Source organism: Haliotis cracherodii, unplaced genomic scaffold (assembly GCF_022045235.1).
Source record: "Haliotis cracherodii isolate W230 unplaced genomic scaffold, xgHalCrac1.p SCAF_4, whole genome shotgun sequence".
Lineage (NCBI taxonomy): Eukaryota > Metazoa > Mollusca > Gastropoda > Lepetellida > Haliotidae > Haliotis > Haliotis cracherodii.
Window position 1 is genome coordinate 48,651,840 of NW_027266297.1, and position 23,817 is coordinate 48,675,656.

The following is a 23,817-nucleotide window of genomic DNA, read 5'->3' on the forward strand; positions in this document are numbered from 1 at the left end:
TATAGGTGGTGGGAATAGTTACACCTAATACAGGCAAACTCAGATTGACGACAATGCCTATACCGGGGATAGGGTAACAGGGTGGGACAGGATGAATAGGCCTGCTGACGAAGCATGCGGGTCACCAGGCGTGACAAAAATCTCTTAGAATATTACGTTTCCACTTCTGAAAACGTAATAATGAGCATATAGGTAATTTAGGTATACACACATCAAAGTGTTATTCTTACCACGTTGTCACTGGTAGGCCGAATTGTGTAGATGTAGAGTCGGGGTCGGGTGACAAATTAGGTGATGTGGGTCTTCTCTTGTTTCCTCTTGATTTTCATCGTTTCCATACCACGAAGCTTGCTCGTTTTGGTTCAAAATCGTATGGTTTTGCAATTTCTTGAAGGGTCAAGGGAACTTCTTCGGACCAGGCAAGGTATCGGATGCCATGTTGTCTCACCATAAACTGGTACTTGATATCTTTTGCGTTGTGACAAGACAGGGACACAGTTAAATTGGCACCAATTACGTCATAATCTAAGGGGGATAATTCAGGCCTGTTTAGCTCGGAAAACGAAGGCCTCATAACGGCATGACCTTTTCACACTTATTGTGAGCTCGCTACATTGACTGTGAGAAAAATGAGTGTATTTCTTCTAACACTGATACTAACTAATTCTAAAATTCCGTTTTGTTAAAAATAAGAAAGAAAGTGATTTTTGCGTGTATATTTCCCCTTTAAGCGAAAAGTGCTCCCCAAGAAATTCATGACTGCATATAAACATTTGGCAGCTATGTGATGATGACCCTAGGTCTGGACGTCCCTCAACTTCCAACAATGAAGATTCAATTACACCAATTCAGATAGATGTGGAAGTAGTGAGGGTGTAAAAGATGTGGAAGTGGTGAGGGTGTAATAGATGTGGAAGTGGTGAGGGTGTAAAAGATGTGGAAGTGGTGAGGGTGTAATTGATGTGGAAGTGGTGAGGGTGTAATAGATGTGGAAGTGGTGAGGGTGTAATACATGTGGAAGTAGTGAGGGTGTAATACATGTGGAAGTGGTGAGGGTGTAATAGATGTGGAAGTGGTGAGGGTGTAATTGATGTGGAAGTGGTGAGGGTGTAATTGATGTGGAAGTGAAGAGGGTGTAATAGATGTGAAAGTAGTGAGTGTGTAAAAGATGTGGAAGTGGTGAGGGTGTAATAGATGTGGAAGTGGTGAGGGTGTAATAGATGTGGAAGTGGTGAGGGTGTAATAGATGTGGAAGTAGTGAGTGTGTAAAAGATGTGGAAGTGGTGAGGGTGTAATAGATGTGGAAGTGGTGAGGGTGTAATAGATGTGGAAGTAGTGAGTGTGTAAAAGATGTGGAAGTGGTGAGGGTGTAATAGATGTGGAAGTGGTGAGGGTGTAATAGATGTGGAAGTGGTGAGGGTGTAATGGATGTGGAAGTGGTGAGGATGTGGAAGTAGTGAGGGTGTAATATATGTGGAAGTGGTGAGGGTGTAATTGATGTGGAAGTAGTGAGGGTGTAATAGATGTGGAAGTAGTGAGGGTGTAATAGATGTGGAAGTGGTGAGGGTGTAATAGATGTGGAAGTGGTGAGGGTGTAATACATGTGGAAGTAGTGAGGGTGTAATACATGTGGAAGTGGTGAGGGTGTAATGGATGTGGAAGTGGTGAGGGTGTAATTGATGTGGAAGTAGTGAGGGTGTAATAGATGTGGAAGTAGTGAGTGTGTAATAGATGTGGAAGTGGTGACGGTGTAATAGATGTGGAAGTGGTGAGGGTGTAATAGATTTGGAAGTGGTGAGGGTGTAATAGATTTGGAAGTGGTGAGGGTGTAATAGATGTGGAAGTAGTGAGATTGTAATAGATGTTGAAGTGGTGAGGGTGTAATAGATGTGAAAGTGGTGAGGGTGTAATAGATGCGGAAGTGGTGAGGGTGTAATAGATGTGGAAGTGGTGAGGGTGTAATAGATGTGGAAGTGGTGAGGGTGTAATTGATGTGGAAGTAGTGAGGGTGTAATAGATGTGGAAGTAGTGAGTGTGTAATACATGTGGAAGTGGTGAGGGTGTAATTGATGTGGAAGTAGTGAGGGTGTAATAGATGTGGAAATGGTGAGGGTGTAATAGATGTGGAAGTGATGAGGGTGTAATAGATGTGAAAGTGGTGAGGGTGTAATAGATGTGGAAGTGGTGAGAGTGTAATACATGTGGAAGTAGTGAGGGTGTAATACATGTGGAAGTGGTGAGGGTGTAATACATGTGGAAGTAGTGAGGGTGTAATAGATGTGGAAGTGGTGAGGGTGTAATAGATGTGGAAGTGGTGAGGGTGTAATACATGTGGAAGTGGTGAGGGTGTAATAGATGTGGAAGTGGTGAGGGTGTAATACATGTGGAAGTGGTGAGGGTGTAATACATGTGGAAGTAGTGAGGGTGTAATAGATGTGGAAGTGGTGAGGGTGTAATAGATGTGGAAGTGGTGAGGGTGTAATACATGTGGAAGTGGTGAGGGTGTAATACATGTGGAAGTAGTGAGGGTGTAATAGATGTGGAAGTGGTGAGTGTGTAATTGATGTGGAAGTGGTGAGGGTGTAATAGATGTGGAAGTAGTGAGGGTGTAATACATGTGGAAGTGGTGAGTGTGTAATTGATGTGGAAGTGGTGAGGGTGTAATAGATGTGAAAGTGGTGAGGGTGTAATAGATGTGAAAGTGGTGAGGGTGTAATAGATGTGGAAGTAGTGAGGGTGTAATAGATGTGGAAGTGGTGAGTGTGTAATTGATGTGGAAGTGGTGAGGGTGTAATACATGTGGAAGTGGTGAGGGTGTAATAGATGTGGAAGTGGTTAGGGTGTATTTGATGTGGAAGTGGTGAGGGTGTAATAGATGTGGAAGTAGTGAGGGTGTAATACATGTGGAAGTGGTGAGTGTGTAATTGATGTGGAAGTGGTGAGGGTGTAATAGATGTGGAAGTAGTGAGGGTGTAATAGATGTGGAAGTGGTGAGGGTGTAATACATGTGGAAGTGTCGAGGGTGTAATACATGTAGAAGTGGTTAGGGTGTATTTGATGTGGAAGTGGTGAGGGTGTAATACATGTGAAAGTAGTGAGGGTGTAATTGATGTGGAAGTAGTGAGAGTGTAATAGATGTGAAAGTGGTGAGGGTGTAATAGATGTGGAAGTGGTGAGGGTGTAATAGATGTGGAAGTGGTGAGGGTGTAATAGATGTGGAAGTGGTGAGGGTGTAATAGATGTGGAAGTAGTGAGGGTGTAATAGATGTGGAAGTGATGAGGGTGTAATAGATGTGAAAGTGGTGAGAGTGTAATAGATGTGGAAGTAGTGAGGGTGTAATAGATGTGGAAGTGATGAGGGTGTAATAGATGTGGAAGTAGTGAGGGTGTAATAGATGTGGAAGTGATGAGGGTGTAATAGATGTGAAAGTGGTGAGGGTGTAATAGATGTGGAAGTAGTGAGGGTGTAATAGATGTGGAAGTGATGAGGGTGTAATAGATGTGAAAGTGGTGAGGGTGTAATAGATGTGGAAGTGGTGAGAGTGTAATACATGTGGAAGTAGTGAGGGTGTAATACATGTGGAAGTGGTGAAGGTGTAACAGATGTGCAAGTAATTAGGAACTCACAGATGTGTAATTGCTTTATTCACTACAGGTGTGAATGGAGGACCTGGTGATCTTCCTGGATTGAAGGTGATGGTTAGAGAGCTAAATGAAGTTCTTTTAAGAGACGTCGGCAACAAAATCAAAGAATCTGGCAAGTAAGCACTCTTGGGATAGAGCTGTACCATGCATAGGGAGCAGACAACTAGTTCACATTACTAGAGCTTGTTGGGATGAATAAGGCATGAAGACTGTGTACAGCTCATGTCAGAAATCTGGTGAAGTGTAGCAAAGGTGTTTGCAGAGAGTAGTTGTATGGGCCATGTTCGCCAGTTTAACTCTGAGGCACTAAAGCACATGTACATGTAGCACATATATTGTCTCCTTAGGCAAGTGACGTTGTTTGAAATATATGCCTATGTTAACCCAGCAGTAAAATGGGTACTTGGTAGGTTGAGATGGTATTGTGACTGCAATCTTTCTTGCCTCACAGGCAACTTATATACTCCCCAGGGAGATAAGAATGAAAATTATCCCTTTATTGTACTCTTTCCAGGTGGCCTCTCATAATTGACACCAGTGGCCAGGCTGCAATTTTCCTTCGTTACCGAGACACCAACTATGTGAATGCTCTCCGCCCTGCCGATGTGGAGCCTGACCGCCTCAGAATAGCGCTGCTTGGTGCTGTCAGGTCTGTTTGATCTCACCAGCTTTTGCTTTAACTTGTTTCAAACTTACAACTAGTAATCTGGTAACATCTCACTAACATCTGGTAAGTCAGCCTAAGGGCATTCTGGATTATCCAGTGTATTTTATCTTCATTCTATTTCGATAAATAACCTGGACCCATTACCTATCAAAGCTTTTATTCCAGAGTTTTTTTGTTTTTTTTGTTAGTTTGGTGTTTAAAGCCACACTCAGCAATATTACAGCTATATGACGGCGGTCTGTAAATATTTGAATCTGGACCAGACAATCTAGTGATTTAAACATCGATCTGCACTATTGGGATATAGTGACATGCATCAGCCAAGTCAGCATGCCTAATCACCGGATCACATTAGTCACCTCTTTCGACAACCAAAGTTGTGCAAAGTAAAGCAAGCAGGGATTGCTGGAGACCTATTCTACCTCGGATCTTCACAGGTCCCGATTCGGAAGTGTCGTCTCTTTTATCACTTTTAAATATTTCTCATGAGAGTTATTGCATTGAATAGGTTTCAGAACAAAGAAACCATATTGGATTGATCCAGGGTATTGTCATAAGGGAATAGAGATATAAATCTGTAATAGGCGCTCCCTGAAGCCTGTAAAAGGCACCCAGTGACAGTAGAACTATAAAAATCGATGACAAAACGTCTGATGTTTTACTGCGGTGGTTTGCGTTCCGTACTCTTCTCCCTGTGCAGTATTCTTTTGTCTCTATGTTCTTGGAGGCTCCTGACCAGTTCTAATTATAGATAAAGCACAAAGGGTGAAGTTTGATTTAAAGTTTATTTATAACAAAAATAAACAACAACAGGGGGCAAAACCTTCCTCCACTTAATTATAACCTGCATATTTTCCACCCTTCCCTACCTACATAACACAATTCAACATTCTTCCTTAATCTTGCTCTTATAACCACCCTTCTAACGTAACTCCCAAAAGTAAACTGTCCCCAAACATATCTCCTAATCAAACATCCCATTTATCCAAACGAAAGCAGTATAAAAAATAATAAATGGTCCTGATTCAGGGCGCGTGAGTCAATTCTTCCTTACCAGATACTGGTGAGCAAAGAGTGACGGTTCCCTACCCAGCCAACACGCAGATCATGTGACCAGGAAAATGGACACAACCAATGAACACGCTCCCTACAACTTGGCCCTCCAAATCATGGCTTCCGCATAGCTGAGCATGCACGGAGTGTGACATTGTCACATCTTCCCATCCACTAAGCATGGGCATAAGCTACTACAACAAGGTCTACCAAGATAGGTATAAGGTCAGCCGTTCAACTCCCCTTTAACTTACCCATCCACTATGTTCCTAAATATATCAATTTACCCACAATCATCCCCAGTTAACCATAATACGTTTGATAATCAAGGATGGCTTCAGGGCTATGAGGGAGGATTACCTGCAGGTACAGAATGTGTAAAGAGGGTCCAAACTTCTTGCTGTTATCCATGTTGTTTGGTTTTGTCATGTTGAAATGATTGGTTCTACAGTGCTACTTGTCCACATTAACTCTTGGTATTTTTCAGGTTTGGGAAACCACTTGTACTGGACATGATGGAAATTGACATGTTTGAGACATTTTCTGACCGAATGGATATCATTCAGGAGGGACTTATGGCCTCTGTAATAGACAAAACAATACTACAGAATCACAGGTATTGACCGAATCATATGTATAAGTATAGTTACCGTCACCACAGATGTGTGGATGTGAGGTAGTCACTATAGCTACCATCAGCGTGGATGTGAGTTAGTCACTATAACACCATGAGCATGGATGTGTGGATGTGAGTCAATCAGTATAGCTACCACCACCACAGATGTGTGGATGTGAGGTAGTCACTATAGCTACCATCAGCGTGGATGTGAGTTAGTCACTATAACACCATCAGCATGGATGTGTGGATGTGAGTCAATCAGTATAGCTACCACCACCACAGATGTGTGGATGTGAGGTAGTCACTATAGCTACCATCTGCCTCTTCAATGGTGTTGGTGGTGTTGATATCGAATGTTTGCACCGTTTACACCTCTGGGCTAAGGAGTGCACTTCGAAGATCTACAGGTGGCAGAACATCGTAATAGGGAAGCAAGTCCATATCAACAACCTTGAATTTAAGTTGGTCATTCTGGAGGTGTCCCATTGGGCAGAGTTCTTCTGTGCGTCATGCCTCATGATCCAGTCAGACAACATCAGTTGTATGGTATATATAGCATGGGATCCACCAAGTCTATGTCAATGTAAATTTTGTCACTGTAGATTGACTTCTTCTGGCTGAACAACCCCTGGAACATTGAGGTTTGAACAATGCAGATTCTCGGGATAAAAAATGTCCAATCTGCCCATTCAGAACATGCCATCCACCAACCAACAACTGCTTTTGATCGCACCCTATTGATCAACTCGGGAGTTGGTTCACAACGCTGTTTCAACACGCACAAAGAAAGTTTCACAATCTTCTCCTCCAGCCACACTCCCACCTGCTGAACCCCTCACCCCTCCATTTTTGCATCTGGCTCATCTCCTCGCTTGTTGCCAAAGGGTGTTCGAAGAGAGTAGCCAGGACCATCACTGAGGCTCACTGTACCTCTACTAAGACCCTTTACGACCACAAATGGAAAGTGTTCAAAGCCTACTGTCAAGCCCATGACCAAGCCAACTGCCACTTTTCCTCAACAGGTTGCCAAATATCTGCAACATTTGCAGCCTAAATGGTCTACTTTGTATACCTATCTCGCTATGATCAACTCCAACATTGCCAGTAAAACATGACCACCTCCGTGGTCTAGTGGTAGAGTGTCCGCTAAGAGAGTAGAAGGTGAAGGGTTCGATCTCCGGCCGCATCATACCGAAAGATGGTACCCTGCATTAAGCTCGACATTAGGGGCGTATCTGATTGGGGTATTCATGTTATAACTGTGGCATAATAATTCAGTGGGCATGCACTATAAAATTGGCATTAGTCCGGACTAACACACACTAACACACTAACACACTAACACACACACACACACACTCTAACACACACACACACTAACACACACACACTCTAACACACACACACACACTCTAACACACACTAACACACACACACACTCTAACACACACACTAACACTAACACACACACACACTAACACACACACTAACACACACACACACACACACACACACACACACTAACACACACACACACTAACACACACACACACTAACACACACACACACTAACACACACTAACACACACACACTAACACACACTAACACTAACACACTAACACACACACTAACACACACACACACACTAACACACACACACACACTAACACTCACTCACACTCACTCACTCACTCACACTCACACACACACAAACTAACACACACACACACACACACTAACACACACACTCACTCACTCACTCACACACACACACAAACTAACACACACAAACTAACACACACACACAAACTAACACACACACACAAACTAACACACACACACACTAACACACACACTAACACACACACTAACACACACACTAACACAAACACACTAACACACACACACTAACACACACACACTAACACACTAACACACACACACTAACACACACACTAACACACACACTAACACACACACTAACACACACACACTAACACACACACACTAACACACACTAACACACACACACACTAACACACACACACACTAACACACACACACACTAACACACACACACACACTAACACACACACACACACTAACACACACACACACTAACACACACACACACTAACACACACACACACTAACACACACACACACTAACACACACACACACTAACACACACACACACTAACACACACACTAACACACACACACACACACACTAACACACACACACACACTAACACACACACACACACTAACACACACACACACACACACTAACACACACACACACACACTAACACACACACACACTAACACACACACACACTAACACACACACACACTAACACACACACACACTAACACACACACACACTAACACACACACACTAACACACACACACACACTAACACACACACACACACACTAACACACACACACACACACTAACACACACACACACTAACACACACACACACACACTAACACACACACACACTAACACACACACACACTAACACACACACACACTAACACACACACACACACACTAACACACACACACACACTAACACACACACACACACTAACACACACACACACACTAACACACTAACACACACACACACTAACACACACACACACACACTAACACACACACACACTCACACACACACTCACACAAACTAATACACACACACACACTCACACACACTCACACTCACACACACAGTAACACACACACTCACACTCACACACACTCACACACACACTAACACACACACACACTCACACAAACTAATACACACACACACACTCACACACACTAACACTAACACACACACACACTAATACACACACTCACACTCACACACACACACACACACTAACACACACACTAACACTAACACACACACACACAAACTAACACACTAACACACACACACTAACACACACACACACTAATACACACACTAACACACACACACACTAACACTCACACACACTAACACTCACACAAACTAATACACACACACACACTCACACACACACACTCACACTCACACTCACACACACTAACACACACACACTAACACACACACTAACACACACACACACTAACACACACACACACTAACACACACACACACTAACACACACACACACTAACACACACACACACTAACACACACACACACTAACACACACACACACTAACACACACACTAACACACACACACACTCACTCACACTCACTCACTCACTCACACTCACACACACACACACTAACACACACACACACTAACACACACACACACACACACTAACACACACACACACTAACACTCACACAAACTAACACACACACACACTCACTCACACACACTAACACACACACACACACTAACACACACACACTAACACACACACACACTAACACACACACACACACACTCACACACACACACACTCACACTAACACTCACACTAACACACACTAACACACACACACACTAACACACACACACACTAACACACACACACACTAACACACACACACACTAACACACTAACACAAACTAACACACTAATACACACACACACTCACACACACACAAACTAACACACTAACACAAACTAACACACTAATACACACACACACTCACACACACTAACACTCACACACACTAACACTCACACACACTCACACTCACACACACTCACACACACTAACACTCACACACACTAACACTCACACACACTAACACTCACACACACTAACACTCACACACACTAACACTCACACACACTAACACTCACACACACTAACACTCACACACACTCACACACACTAACACTCACACACACTAACACTCACACACACTAACACTCACACACACTAACACTCACAGTCACACTCAATCACACACACACACACACACACACACACACACACACTCACACACACTAACACACACACACACAATTCCCGAAGTGTGACACGTTTCAGCATGTGTAGACCTATTTCCTAGTTCAATGTTGCAGCAGTTAAAAAATAAAGCGAGGATGTCCTGTTAGAGGAGGTCCAGACTAACAAGATCCCGCTTTGTTGCATCAAGCTATGAAAGTCTGATTCTGAAATTGATACTATTGATATTATTTTGGACGAAAGCAGTATAGGATTATTTCATTTATCATTAATGGCTTTCGATAGTGCCTCGTGTCACACACACACACACACACACACTGGGAAGGTCTTTCTGGGCCTTCGCAGGGGCGGTTGGGTAGCCTAGTGGTTAAGGCGTTCGCTCGTCACACCATCGATTCCCAGTATGGGTACAATGTGTGAAGCCCATTTCTGGTGTCCCCCTCCGTGATATTGCAGGAATATTGCTAAAAGTGGTATAAAAACATACTCACTCACTCACTCTGGGCCTTTGCTTTGATTTCATCGCGAAGAACCAGCTTCCGGGACAGCCAGACCTTTTGTTTAGAATCCCATCGCTGGCATTCATCTTGAGCCCAGATGACCATGAAGATATCTCTGTTAGAGCACTCTGTATCTTCCTCAAGGCTGCAAGACCACTTCAGCACATTAACAACTTCTTTGGCCGCTACAACAGAAGTCTTCCATACTAGTCTCCGTTCAGCTTTGCTCATCTTTTCTGTGACCTTCGCCTTTGCTGGATTGCTTCCTCTGGTGACATCCACTCCACTCTCTTAAAGACTCTAGCCTTCGCCTCTATCATGGAGGACTGCTTTTGGAAGTCGGATACTGTCTTCGCTTTCCATTATCTACATGACATCACCATCAAAGACATTCAGGGCCTCCACCAGTTCGGTACCTTGGTCCTGGCGCAACAGGTGACGACTGCACACCAGCACAGAAAGACGATCTGCATACCCGCTTCTGCTATTCTGTACTCCGTATCTTGTACGTAAATAATAAATCACTCCTGTCTTTTTGTCTCTATTATATGGGTTCCCAGACTGAGTACCAATTGGAGAGTGAGACATCTAATCTGTAGAGACCTGGGATTCAACATTGAACTCCCCCGCAAGGAGTGGTGTCCTGAGCGGGTACCAGCTCACCTCTGCCTTCAGCATGTGAAATATCAGAATTGGTTCAAAAATCCTCTTATGGATAGTGTCGATCATTTCTCTTCACGACTTAGCTTGCTTCAGTTGCTCAGACGTGATTGATGGCTTTTAAAAAGCGTTAAAAGAGATGCCGAGCTGTCCCACCCTATTGTCCGTCTGAGATCTGATGTGGTCTGTCTCGAAGAATTGATTGACTGGAAACCCTTCGACATCATAGGCAGAATAGATTGATATTTACAGCTACACAGCTGTTCATGAAACTATGTCCTGCTTGAAAAAACTATATGATGTATCTTGTACTCGATTTCCTACTGTTTCGTCCCACTTATGTATAGGGATCATATTGCCCATTATGGTGTGTTTACGACTTTTTCTGTGTCACTGTTCAGCACCAGCTTTCTCGTGTATCTCACAGTTGTAGCTTGAGATAGGCTAAGTTTACAAAATTGTAAACTTTACAAATAAATTGTATATTTTATGCTCATTAGTTAAACGCCTTCCCGACCATCCCCACATCACAGCTACTCTTGCCTGTGAGCTCTAAGAGAATAATGGGACAGTGGCAGTCATGTGACCATTTTCGTGTTAGTCGCTATGCACAGTATCACAGGGCATGACGCATTTTTTTTTTATTGGTGATGCTGGGATGTGTTCTGGGTAATTGCTTTTGGGACCTGGAAACTTTGGATACTTCTATGGAAATGTGTTTGAACAAAGAAGAAGAAAGAAATGCTTAGCATGACACAGGATAAGTACATAAATATACAACTTAATTGTAAAATTTACAATATTTTTATTGCTGAAATATTTCCGTGTCCACAATCCCTCAAATGGTTTTGAATATTCTAATGGCAAAGACAAAAAACAAGAGTCACTGCTTCACTATGTCTATAACTTGACTTTCTGTTTGCAAGGTACTTGAGTCTGCTGAAGGACAGCGATGGAGAGGAATATAGCAAGACAAGATTTAATGATCTCCGCACACAGAACTTCCGCTTCTTTATTGTCACCAAGAATCCCTTCCCTCCTGAAGATCTGATGGAACTGACCTTTCCTATAAGGGTTTTTGTCCCCACATGATCCAGAATTAACATGGAACAACTAACAGATATCTAAACAAGTTGTAATAAAGGCAGTATCTAAAAGGGACCAGTGTAGTAAGTTATTTATTATTCAATAACACTTTGCACAATATCCCTACTTACACAGCTCATTACACACACACTTCTCTCACAGATGTAACCCCTACATAAATCAATCAACATATCTTCTGTTGATCCTTTGATGGGGAGGAATGATCCGTTGATTTACTTTTTGGTCTGATCACTCCTCTTGCTGGCCTGTCAGGGGCATATGACACACATTTCACCTCACTTCAAACCCAGATTTAGATATAGTAGTGCTACCGCTAATTATACCTGTAATATATTCATTAACTGAGCTTGAGGTGAATGACGACACATACACAAATATATTGATGTGTAAACCAGTGTAAGTTTGTTACGTTATAATTATTCCATTGTGTATATTACTACCTACTTTACTGATTGAAATATGATTCCATTAGCTTAAATATGAACAATTATGATGAAAATCGTCAATAGGATATATTACAATTAAGTACAAAACACACAGAGTATTTCTCAAATGAATAAGAAAACTAAGTTCATTCTAGTAATTAATCCTCTTCTGGACAACCATAGAAAAGAAATTCCAATGCGTTTATATATACATATAATTATACAACAATGTACGATAACGACCTCAATCCTCCCCCACACCCATACTTTAATGACGATTGTACGATAAACCCCGTACCAACCCTGACAAGGATAGGTTCTAGTCATTTAACGCCTTTGACACTTAACTTATAAGGTGATCTGAAAAGGTTGTTTTTCGTCTTTCCGGTTCATACGACGATGTCATCTTCTGCTGCAACAGTGTTAGAACGTCTGTTTTCCATATTTGATCCACCTAGTGTTTTACATATGGATAATGATACTGTCTTTACATCAAAAAGGTTTAGCATGTTTACTTCCAATTGGCGAATTAGATGTAGTTATACTCCAGTTGCTAGACCACAAGCTAATCCAGTACAAAGACCTCACAGAACATTAACAACTTTGTAGTGAAAACAGCAGAGTGTGAGAAAACGTGGACCAGGAACTGTATTAGCACATAATACGTTGTTAAATCACACCACTGGTTTTGCTCCGTATTTTGTTATGTTTGGTCGTCAGATGATTTTTCTTTGGTGGAGGAGGATTTGGATGGCTGTATAGAGTTATGGGATAAGTGTGTCAAATCTCACGTCAGCTAAATTACATCGTCAAGTGAGGAGGACTAATCACCCTTGTCCACCAACAAAATCTAATCAAACGTAGGAAACCTTGAGACCCAAGTAATCTCCTTAAAACTGGCAAATGGCAATGTATCACACATACTTACACATGAAACAAACACTGAAGAGCTAACGAGACTAGCTCAAATAGTGGGCAACAAAGCGATAATCCTTGGTGACTTTAATGCCCACAGTCCTTTATGGGAAGACAAGATTGATTCATGACAAATATGGCAAAATCGTAGAGAAATGGATTGAAGACGACAGTCTCATAACTTTAAACAAGGGCCTTCAAACACGTTCACAACACGTGGAGTTCAATTGACATCACAAATGCCACCAACAACCTCGCCTCTCATTGCCAATGGCAAGTCTATGATGACACATGGGGAAGCAACCACCTTTGTATACTCACCTACATGGGTTCTCCACCACAATAAGAGGAACATCTCAGTCCTCAGCCCACTTTGGACTATGCAAAGGCTGATCGGCCCAAATTGAGGAAGGAATATATATCATTCAAATACTCAGAAATTGCCTCAGATAATCCTGATCGTTTTTGCCAAAATATTAACTTGAGCACTTGTTGCCGCCGCTGAAACATCAATAAAAAAGCCCACAAAACTGGCAAAACTCTTGTACCATGTTGGAACTCGTAAATAGCAAAAGTTAGGAGAGTGTGAAAGAAAGCCCGTAATATGTCAAAAAGGGATATACCATCCTTCGCCAAAGTCCCAGCAGCCAAGACAAAAGTAAGACGATTCTAAAAAAGCGTTAGAGCAGACGTGCAAATCTCTAAATGAAAAACCAAATGCTAAAACAGTCTTGAGCAAAATTCACACAATCAGGAGTAAGCATAAACCTACAAAAAAATCGCAAGTTTGCCAATACCAATACAGTCAAAGAAAAGGCCAAAATTCTTGCTGAGCACTTCTCATGTCAGCAGCAACAAAAATTGCTGCAAAGAATTTAAACAAGAAAAAATGCTTATGCCTAAAATATCAAAGTAAGCATCTGGCATACAATACACCATTTACTGTGACAGAGTTTGTTTGTTTTAAACATATTTTATTGACATATATGGTCAACGGGATTGGGCAAAAGTTATCCAACTTAGGTGGCCCTTTCCCTACTCTATATGTACAGACATTGATTATACATATATATACACATATACATACACACATACGTATAAAGAAATACAAACATATACAGTCAAGTACGGTTATAACGAACACGCTTATAACGAACTGACGGATATAACGAACTTACTTTTTTGTCCTTAACATTTGCTGTAGTTATGCTGTATATATGCTTATAACGAACTACGGTTATAACGAACTAAAATTAGTGGTCCCTTTGAGTTCGTTATAACCGTAGTTTACTGTATACACAGTCATACATACTCATACATACACATACTCAAATACATATGCACATATTACATTTATAGTAACAAAGAGAAATATATATACACAAGAACATAAACATAATGTTTGCAAGAATAACATAGACATGCATAAGAATTGCCTATAGACACAATTTACTTGTATATACACATTAATCCAAAATACATGCAAGACTACATATATAATTACACAATCATACATACACTTATGTACATGTACACATATGCTTACATACACACACTACGTGTACATACATACACATATACCCTTGAATACCCATACATATATATATACATACACATATTTACACACATACACCAGGATATATATACCCGTAAACATTATGTTTACAGAAGGAGGTAGAGATACACATGTATTCATATACATGCATGCAGTTTATTCACTGATGGCGTAATTAATAATAAATTGTCGCAGAGCGATATTCTGTATTAATGATAGATTCGAGTAACCCTTTATTAGTCGACAGTATATATTTTTGAACGCTGTTGAAGATGAGGTTATTTTGACTGTCAGATAGGGATACATCACCGTAGAGAATATTTTGTATTGTACATGTAGTTCCGGCTTTTATAATGTTAACGAACATGATATTTCTGGGAATAGTGTAATTGGGACATTCAAGAAAAAAGTGTATGTTGTTTTCACATGGGTTTCCACAAGAGCAGTATCAGATAAATTTACTTTAAAGAGGTCTGCATTTAGGGAACTGCAAGAATGCCTTAGGCGTGTATGTAAAATATTAGCTCTACGGTTGCCGATTGAGAAGTATGGAGGTGGAGCTGTAATGTTTGTTTTAATCATATGTTTAAAATTTGATAATGATGTTGCACTTCTGTATTCAGGGGGTAACTCATTCCATAATTTGATTGAAGAAGGTATAAATGATTGTTGGTATGTAACTGTTCGTGCTTGCGGCAAATTCAGATTATTCTGATTTCGTAACTCATATCTACTAAAAGTTGATACTTTGGGTGGTAACATGTCATGTAAATACGATGGGCATAGGTTATTAACAATACTGTAGATTGTACAAAGTTTTTTATTTGACCTTCTATAAGATAGTGATTCCCATCCTGTCTCAAAATATAAGCTCGATCTTGAGAATTTAGGGAGACCTGTTACTATGCGAGCGGCTTCGAGTTGAGTCATTTCAAGTTTTTCGGAATTTTCATGACTGCAGTTGTCCCATACCTCTGAAGCATATTCTAATATAGGCCTTATGAAAACAAGATAGACTTTGGACAGGGTTTGTCTATCAAGTAAATATTTAACGGTTCTTAACGAACAAATCATTTTGGAAGCTGAGCGGCAAATGTTATCAACGTGAGTTGTCCACTTCATATCATGGGAGAGAGTAACGCCCAGATGTTTGTGCAAGATAGATGCCCTAAGTGCGGTATTGTTATAAATAATATCTGCAGTGCGGTTTTTACAATGAGTGAAAAGAATATATGTTGTTTTGTCCGGGTTAAACTTAACTAGCCATCTATTGGCCCAGGTATTGAGAAGCTCTAGATCACTATTTAATCTGTGTTCTATCATTTGTAAGTGAAGAGATGATGTACCAATGGAAGTATCGTCTGCAAAAAGGCGAGTGGAATTCACTAGATTGTCAGCGAGATCGTTGATGTAGACCAGAAACAAAAAGGGACCTAATACCGAGCCCTGGGGGACACCGGCTCTGGTGAATTTCAAAGATGAAAAGCTGCCATTTACAAAAACCTTTTGTCTCCTCTGTCTTCTAACCATAGTAATAGCTTGCCCGTTACACCGTATTTTTGTAATTTATGAAGTAATCCTTTATGCCAAACTCTGTCAAAGGCTTTCGATATATCATAGAATACCATACAATAGTATTCGTGCTTGTCAACAGATGAGACAATATCATTATAAATTTCTATTAATTGTGAGGTAGTAGAATGTCCTGGTACAAAGCCGGATTGATATTTGTACAGTAGACTATTCATATTGAAAAAGTTGTATAAGCGTTTAAAAACTAATCTCTCCTGTAGTTTTCCAAGAATAGATAATAAGCTAATTGGTCTGTAGTTTGAGGGTAATGCTTTGTCACCTTTCTTGTATAATGGCATGACGTGAGCAAGTTTCCAGTTTTCTGGAAAGATTGCTTCTTTTAAAGATCGATTGAGAATTATACATAATGGGATGGCAATACTGTCAGCCAAGGGTTTTAAGAGTCTACGGTTTATATTATCTGGTCCGCTTGATTTATTGCATGGTAGTGACTTTATGAGATCGCTTATTTCTAATTCAGTAACTGTGATATCCGAGAGAGAGGTTTCACAACGTTGACTGAAATCCGGAAGCGGTTGATTTCCGTCATCAACATCACAAATAGAAATAAAATAATTATTGAGTACATCAGCCTTTTCGACATCGGTAAATGCTGTGGGTTTATTAAGGTCGGTACACAGAGGGGGGATACATGCTGGTGAATTAGCATTTTTGATGATGAATCTCAATAATTTCCAGTAGTTGGTACTGTTTGAGTTCAGATGTGTTTCCAACAAGCCGTTAATGTTGCTATAGTATTTTTCTTTGGCTATCTTTTTCATATTATTAAATTTGTTTCTTTGCTCTTTGTAATTGACAAGATCGCTTAGTTTACCAGTTCGTAATGCCTTTTTTCGATAGCGGTCTCTGGCGCGACGCTCCCTTCTGGGGTCATTATCGAACCATGGTTTGTCCGTTGGGCGAATAGTTACACACTTAGAGGGTATATAGTCGTGCATGTAATTTTTTAGTTGGGAGTGGAATTTGTCACACATTTCATTAACGTTCAGACATTCTTTAAAAAACTCGTTCCAATTTTTATTCTTAATTTGTATATTCATTTTTGCAAAGTTAGCTTGTTTGTAGAGCCATACGTTTCTTCTATATGACTTTTTTATATTAAGATATACATTAATAGACACGAAAATTCCCCTGTGATCCGATACATCGGAACTAAAATCTAGTACACCGGATAAGGAACAATTACAATCATTACTTACAAAAATAGGGTCAATAAGTTTAGCCGAATGTGTTGTAATTCGTGTTGCTTCATTTATAATACTGCGTAAGTTCTTGCGTGTTTTTATGTCACGTAAATGGTGGATATTCGTATTGAAAAGATCTTCATTTAGGTCACCTACAAGGACGATCTCACGGGAAACATCAAGTGCAGTTTCTATCATGTGCTCAAGAACAGTCCAATATGCGGTAGGGGTGTTTGGTGCGCGATAGGTGACACAAAGCAGAAAACTGCTGTGGTGAATAAACTTGAAACCCCATAGATTCAGAATTAATTACTTCCAAGTCTGTTCTATGCTTGACACTAAGTGAATTAGAAAAATATACAATTATACCACCTCCGAAGCAATCCCTGTCCCTCCTGTGAGGTTCATGGAAGAGATAAAGGAGCAGGTCGGCTGACTGAATGTTGGCGTCCAGGTGAGATTCAGTGAAGCATAACACATCGAAATCGCAGATATCATCATAGATTTTAGTCAATTTTTGCAGGATACTTCTAATATTCAAGTGGAATATGCCTATATCATTGGTTGTGTTATATTCTTTTGGGCCGGGATTTGGATGAATATCACCAGCAATGAACAATAGAAGGAGGGAGATTAATTTCATATTTACGCACAGGCCATACGTCATGACAAAACAAAGGTACAGTATGTTCATCGTGGAATGCATTTTGAAATGGATATATACTTTACTGGTAAAAGCGTGACGCCTGAGGTAAGTTGGCATACATTTATTATAAAATAATCCAATCGTCGCCCTGTACGTCATGATGTCAATCATTGCCTAATTTAGAGAGAATAATGAACCAGGTGAGGGCGACGATGAACGTATTCTCAAAGTGTTTGATAATAAGTTTGGTGAATATGACTAAGCGTATGTTAAGCGCGCTGAAGAGGCATAATGAATATATAAGTTCTTCTTGATTGTGCAGTACAAAATGTTCAAAAGTGTTGAACTGTAGTCTCTTTGTGGACAAAGGACAAACACATATAGTATGTACAAGTAATATAGAAAAGATCCAGGAAAAAGCTGGGTCCTGTGCAAAATGAATAGAGGGAATATGATACAAAAGCGTACAGTGTGAAACATAATGATGGCGACAAGTAGGGTGTGTTGCCACAAATTGATTTTGTAGGCTTGGGTGGGACTGTGTAAGTACAACAATAGCTGTGACCAAGATGCATCTGATTAATGACATCTGCAGAAAGAAGTAGGTAGCTCTGAAATGATATGATGGTCACTTTCAGAATATAGATGACATTGGCATGATACCTAAACAGGTACAGGCCTAGAGGTCACAATACATTTATGAGTTTATCATATCGTCAATGTCTGCAAGACAGTTGATCCAAAAACGCTTTCCGCTTTGTTTGCATGCAGATATCATACCATCAAATGTCCAGAATGAGTACATTGAGGTCGCTTTCTTGAGTTCTAGGAGCCTTTTAATTAGTGTATGGCGATGTTTGGTCAGGTCTTCAGTGATGAAGATTTTGTCAGGGTTAGACCTAAGTTTGCGTTTTGACATGTACACAGCATTTTTCGTGTTGTGGGATACAAATTTGACAAGTCCTTGGGCTCTGCCGTTGATGACCCTACCCAAAGTATGCGAACGATCTAAGTCATTCTTATTTAGTTTTATACCTAAGTATTTATGACAGATATCAATGACTTTATCATCGGTTGGGGCTTTGACATCATCGATGGGCACATTCATAAAACGTAACGAATTGCGTCGTTTGTATTGTTCTAGTTCCTCGATGTGAGCTTGAGCCTTAGTCAGATTATCCTCAACCCTGTGAACTTTGTTTTGAAGTTGCTGGATCAGGTCTGATTGTGCTTTAATAACTGAATTTTGATTTTCGACACAATCTACTAAGGTACTTGTTGCCGATTTAACAGCCTGCTCGACGACTTGTTCAAGGTGTTTGCCTAACTCCATAGTCAATTTTGGCACTAAGACGGGTAACTACTTTGCCATAAAAAGTTCGTGGGCAACTGCCTGAGTTAGAGCATCTGAGGCTTCATCCTCAGTGAGAGACTCACCCCCACTGGATAGAATAGGTCTTCTTTGTCGTTGTGCTGGAGGTTGATCATCAGCTGGACTGTCTTTGCCATGCTTTTCTCCAGTCGAGGGTAATGGCGGAGTGATTTGTGTGTTCGCCGCCATGTTGCTTCTCGTGTTGATTGTAGAGGATCAGGGCAAAGAAAGAGAGAAAATAGTAACTTAAAGTGACTTTGAGTAATTAATATTGAAGGCGATATTTGGAGTGTTGGTACCTTGTATTTGTTGTAGCTGGGTTGCGATAAACTCTCTTTAGTCAAGGTGTAGGCAGACTTGTGATGATCAGTCAGTGGTCTCCGGCGCTGTGTTGTTTGATGTGTTGGGTCATTGAAGAAAATATACCAACTGTTAGTTCATATTGCGATTTTGAGTTAACAACATGTAAAGACGTTTAGAATATTGATACCTTGTTCAGGACAGTGTGCCATCTTTAAGGAAATAGTTCAAAACTTGATTTTCTTTCCGGAGCTCTCAGTGCACGTCTTACTTGTCGGCCATCTTGCGCGTCACAGAGTTTGATGATGCAATACAACATAGGAAAGGCACTGCACCTGGTCTTGACACAACCAGTTACGAGATGAATACACAATAAGATATAGAAAGTGGGCAAATGTAAGAAATGTTATATTTGGGATACCACTTTCTTAGTAAAGTACAGATTCTAGTACTTTTTGGATTGAGTCCCGTCCGGGATTTAGGCGACTATGCTTGTCGTAAGAAGCGACTAACGGGATCGGGTGGTCAGGCTCACTGACTTGGTTGAAGCACGTCATCGATCCCAATTGTGTTTATCGATGATCATGATATCAATGACTTGATTGTCTGGTCCAGACTCGATTATTCACAGACTGCCGCCATATAGCTGGAATATTGCTGAGTGCAGCGTTAAACAAAAAACCAACCAACCGTCCGGATGCCAGGCCACACTGCTAAAGTGAGACATCTAATCGCCAGCACACTAAATCAGCGATCTAACCCACTCGTCAAGCCAGCCGCCATCTTGACGGAAAAACGAAGAAGATGACAGACATCACCAGCCAACCCGATCGTCAGCAACAGACAGCAGCCCAGCCTACCCAATCGTCAGCAACGAACAGCAGCCCAGCCTACCTGAACGTCAGCAACATCGACATCCAGACAATATTGTGACAATATTTTTTAACTTTCGTTCCAACTCTCAACGTGTACTGTGCTAAAACGTATTCTCACGGACATTCTTGTTCCTATAAGGTATGTTATGTAAACAAGTCATTATTGTTTCGTTGTTTTTAAATTTTGTCATGTTTTTCTATAATGAGTATGTATAGCAATCTATGTATTTGTTATCAGAGGTACATCCTTATCAGATTAAGTTTTTGAAATCGGCTAGGCCCTTGCTCTATTCGTGTCCTACACCCTACGCTTATACGCATTTAGTGCAGATCCACGATATCTGCGGGTTCCGAGTCGTCCATACAAATCAGACTCCCGGTTTCAAGGATTTTTCTTTTAATTTGTGGCCCTATAACCATTACTATAGACAATAGCTTCAAAAAGCTATCCAATACCCTACAAGTTCCTGCTTATATCTTCATTTATTCCTTTTTAAGTATGTAAGCACTGAAATTATTTGTACTGTTTGTGAAAACTGATTAAATCGATGTAGTAGCAGCGATTGTAGAAGTATAATAAGTTAGGGAGCCTCGTTGCTTACCAAGCTTATTCAGTGGAGATTGTATATACAGTCTATATCCTACTTCTTCGTTTTGCCAACGTGATTTTGTGCTTAATTATGATACCGGCGAAAATTATGTATATTCGTGCGATCAACTTTTAATGGTCTCTGGCACACAAAATACGATTCGTTCAAATATCTTCAAGACAATTTCATATGATTGAATTTTTCATTACATTCCAGTTTAGACTTTTGAAGTTGGTTAGGTTTTGCATACACATTCTACTTTTTAGCCAGATCACACTTCACATCTGCTAGCCTTGTCGAGTCTAGGCTCACAATATAAGACTCCCAATTTCAAAGATCATGCTGTTATAATGAAAATATTACTTCCATATGCAAACGACAACGCTTTACGCACATTATGTTTTTGTCCTTACGTCATCAGTCTACTTTACTTTAACAATGTTTATTGTCTGTTTCAATGTGATACCTGTGATCTAGCAGTCTGGTATTCTGACTGCAAGGGAGACCGCGAGCAGGATGTGCCGCTCGGTGGAAACTCGTCCAATGTTCTTTGTGTATGAGCCGGAATCTCCGCTCACCTGTATTTTGTGTGTACGATCCGGCACCTCCGCTCAACTTGTTAATGTTATGTATAGTTCTTTCACCGATATTGACAATGTTGTTATTCACTTATTTACTTTTACACGCCTGTATATCTTATTTAATGTCATTTCAGTCAAGTGTACTGCATGAAGCAACCACTTGTCAACCTGTCGATGTCATTTGCATTGATCTGTACTTGTACTTGTACTCGATATTGTCATTATTTTTAAAAAGCTTTTGAGGACAAAAGCTCCACGACGTTCAGGGGTATTGTTATAGTGCAAACCATTTCAATACTTTTATTTAAAATAGTGCTACATACCTAACTGGTTCAATATGTTTCCAAGTGCACCGAAATTCTATGCCCTTTGTATGTTTAATATATTCAGCAAACCTGGTCAGTCATCGAGACAGCCTAGAGAACAGCCAGAAGGTAAGTGACAGAACGGTTCTTCCACCCGGGAAGATAGGCCACTCGGTCCCGGTGTGCGTTCTGTCACGTTATTATCAACATGTACCTTTTCGACTCATTGAACCTGCATCAATAAATATGGCTGCTGTCGTCTAAACTTCACCCCTGAGTTTTGTCTTCCGTCATCACCCTGAGCTACCATCCGAGGGCCGAAACCTACGCCCTTGGACACTAGCATTAACAAGAGGGCCTAACGGTTGTGGATTTTAGTAGTTTTATTTGGGGTCTAGTGTTTGTTTCAATTTTGATATATGTGTTTGTTATTGAATATATCGAGGTCAGGTTTAATTCTGATGCTACCGAGTGAAACGATTTTATACTGGCGCCGTCTTTGCTTTCTTTATAGAGTAGTGTCCAGACCCTCAAACTGCCGACATACCCCTCCCCATAGTAGAACAAATCAAACTTAGATTTTCCTGATGTTTTTGTATCCAACAGACTAGAAAATGATGGTTGTGGTCAAATGTTTTGGTGGCAGATACTGTTTTTGGGTCAAAAAGCATTTTTATTTTGTAGAAATAGAAAAAATCAAATAAAGTCCCCATAAAAGGTAGTGTATGCAGTGTGTCCATATTTTTATCATTTATGTGATAGTTAACACACAGTAGACTTGAAATTTTATGAAAAAAATTAATTATAGCTTCTCACAAATTGATATATAGAGGATTGACCACTGTGTTCGGTTGTAACCAAAAAATCTACACACTCGTCATTAATCTGCCACAATTGGAACTCTGCGTTAATCCCTTTTCTCCCATAACAATACGCCATAAAAAGTCGAGCTCGTAGTTGAAGATTTCCCGTGTTTAGTAACCACTCGGGGTTCCTCATGCAACTGATCAGCTGATTACTGCTAGGTAAATCTTCTCAAGTCCATCAATGGATTGTAATATTTTTGAACGAATTTCCCTCTTTAAAAATAATTTTACAGTGAATAATTTGATATGTAAAATGATGATTATTTCATGTCATCTTTTATTTTATTTTATTTTTGTTCCTGAACATGGTCAGCACGTGTTTTTATTATATATATTAAAAAAAAACTTATTCAGTAAACAATTTTTCTTTTGAACATAATATTTAACATCATAACACCAAAAATATATTTTAA

At 40.3% G+C, this 23,817-nt stretch overlaps 1 protein-coding gene across 2 annotated transcripts in view; it reads left to right on the top strand.

Moving 5' to 3' along the window:
• The window catches only part of LOC139478586 (IQ motif and ankyrin repeat domain-containing protein 1-like), a 325,873-nt gene extending 313,631 nt beyond the window's left edge, over nt 1-12,242 (top strand). For both annotated transcript variants that reach the window (XM_071261129.1, XM_071261130.1), the window contains 4 exons: nt 3,656-3,761; nt 4,160-4,294; nt 5,853-5,981; nt 12,017-12,242. In XM_071261129.1, coding sequence (XP_071117230.1) covers nt 3,656-3,761; nt 4,160-4,294; nt 5,853-5,981; nt 12,017-12,182 — 536 coding nt within the window. In that variant the 3' untranslated portion in view covers nt 12,183-12,242. The remainder of the gene's footprint in view (nt 1-3,655; nt 3,762-4,159; nt 4,295-5,852; nt 5,982-12,016) is intronic.
• The last annotated feature ends 11,575 nt before the right edge of the window (nt 12,243-23,817 follow it).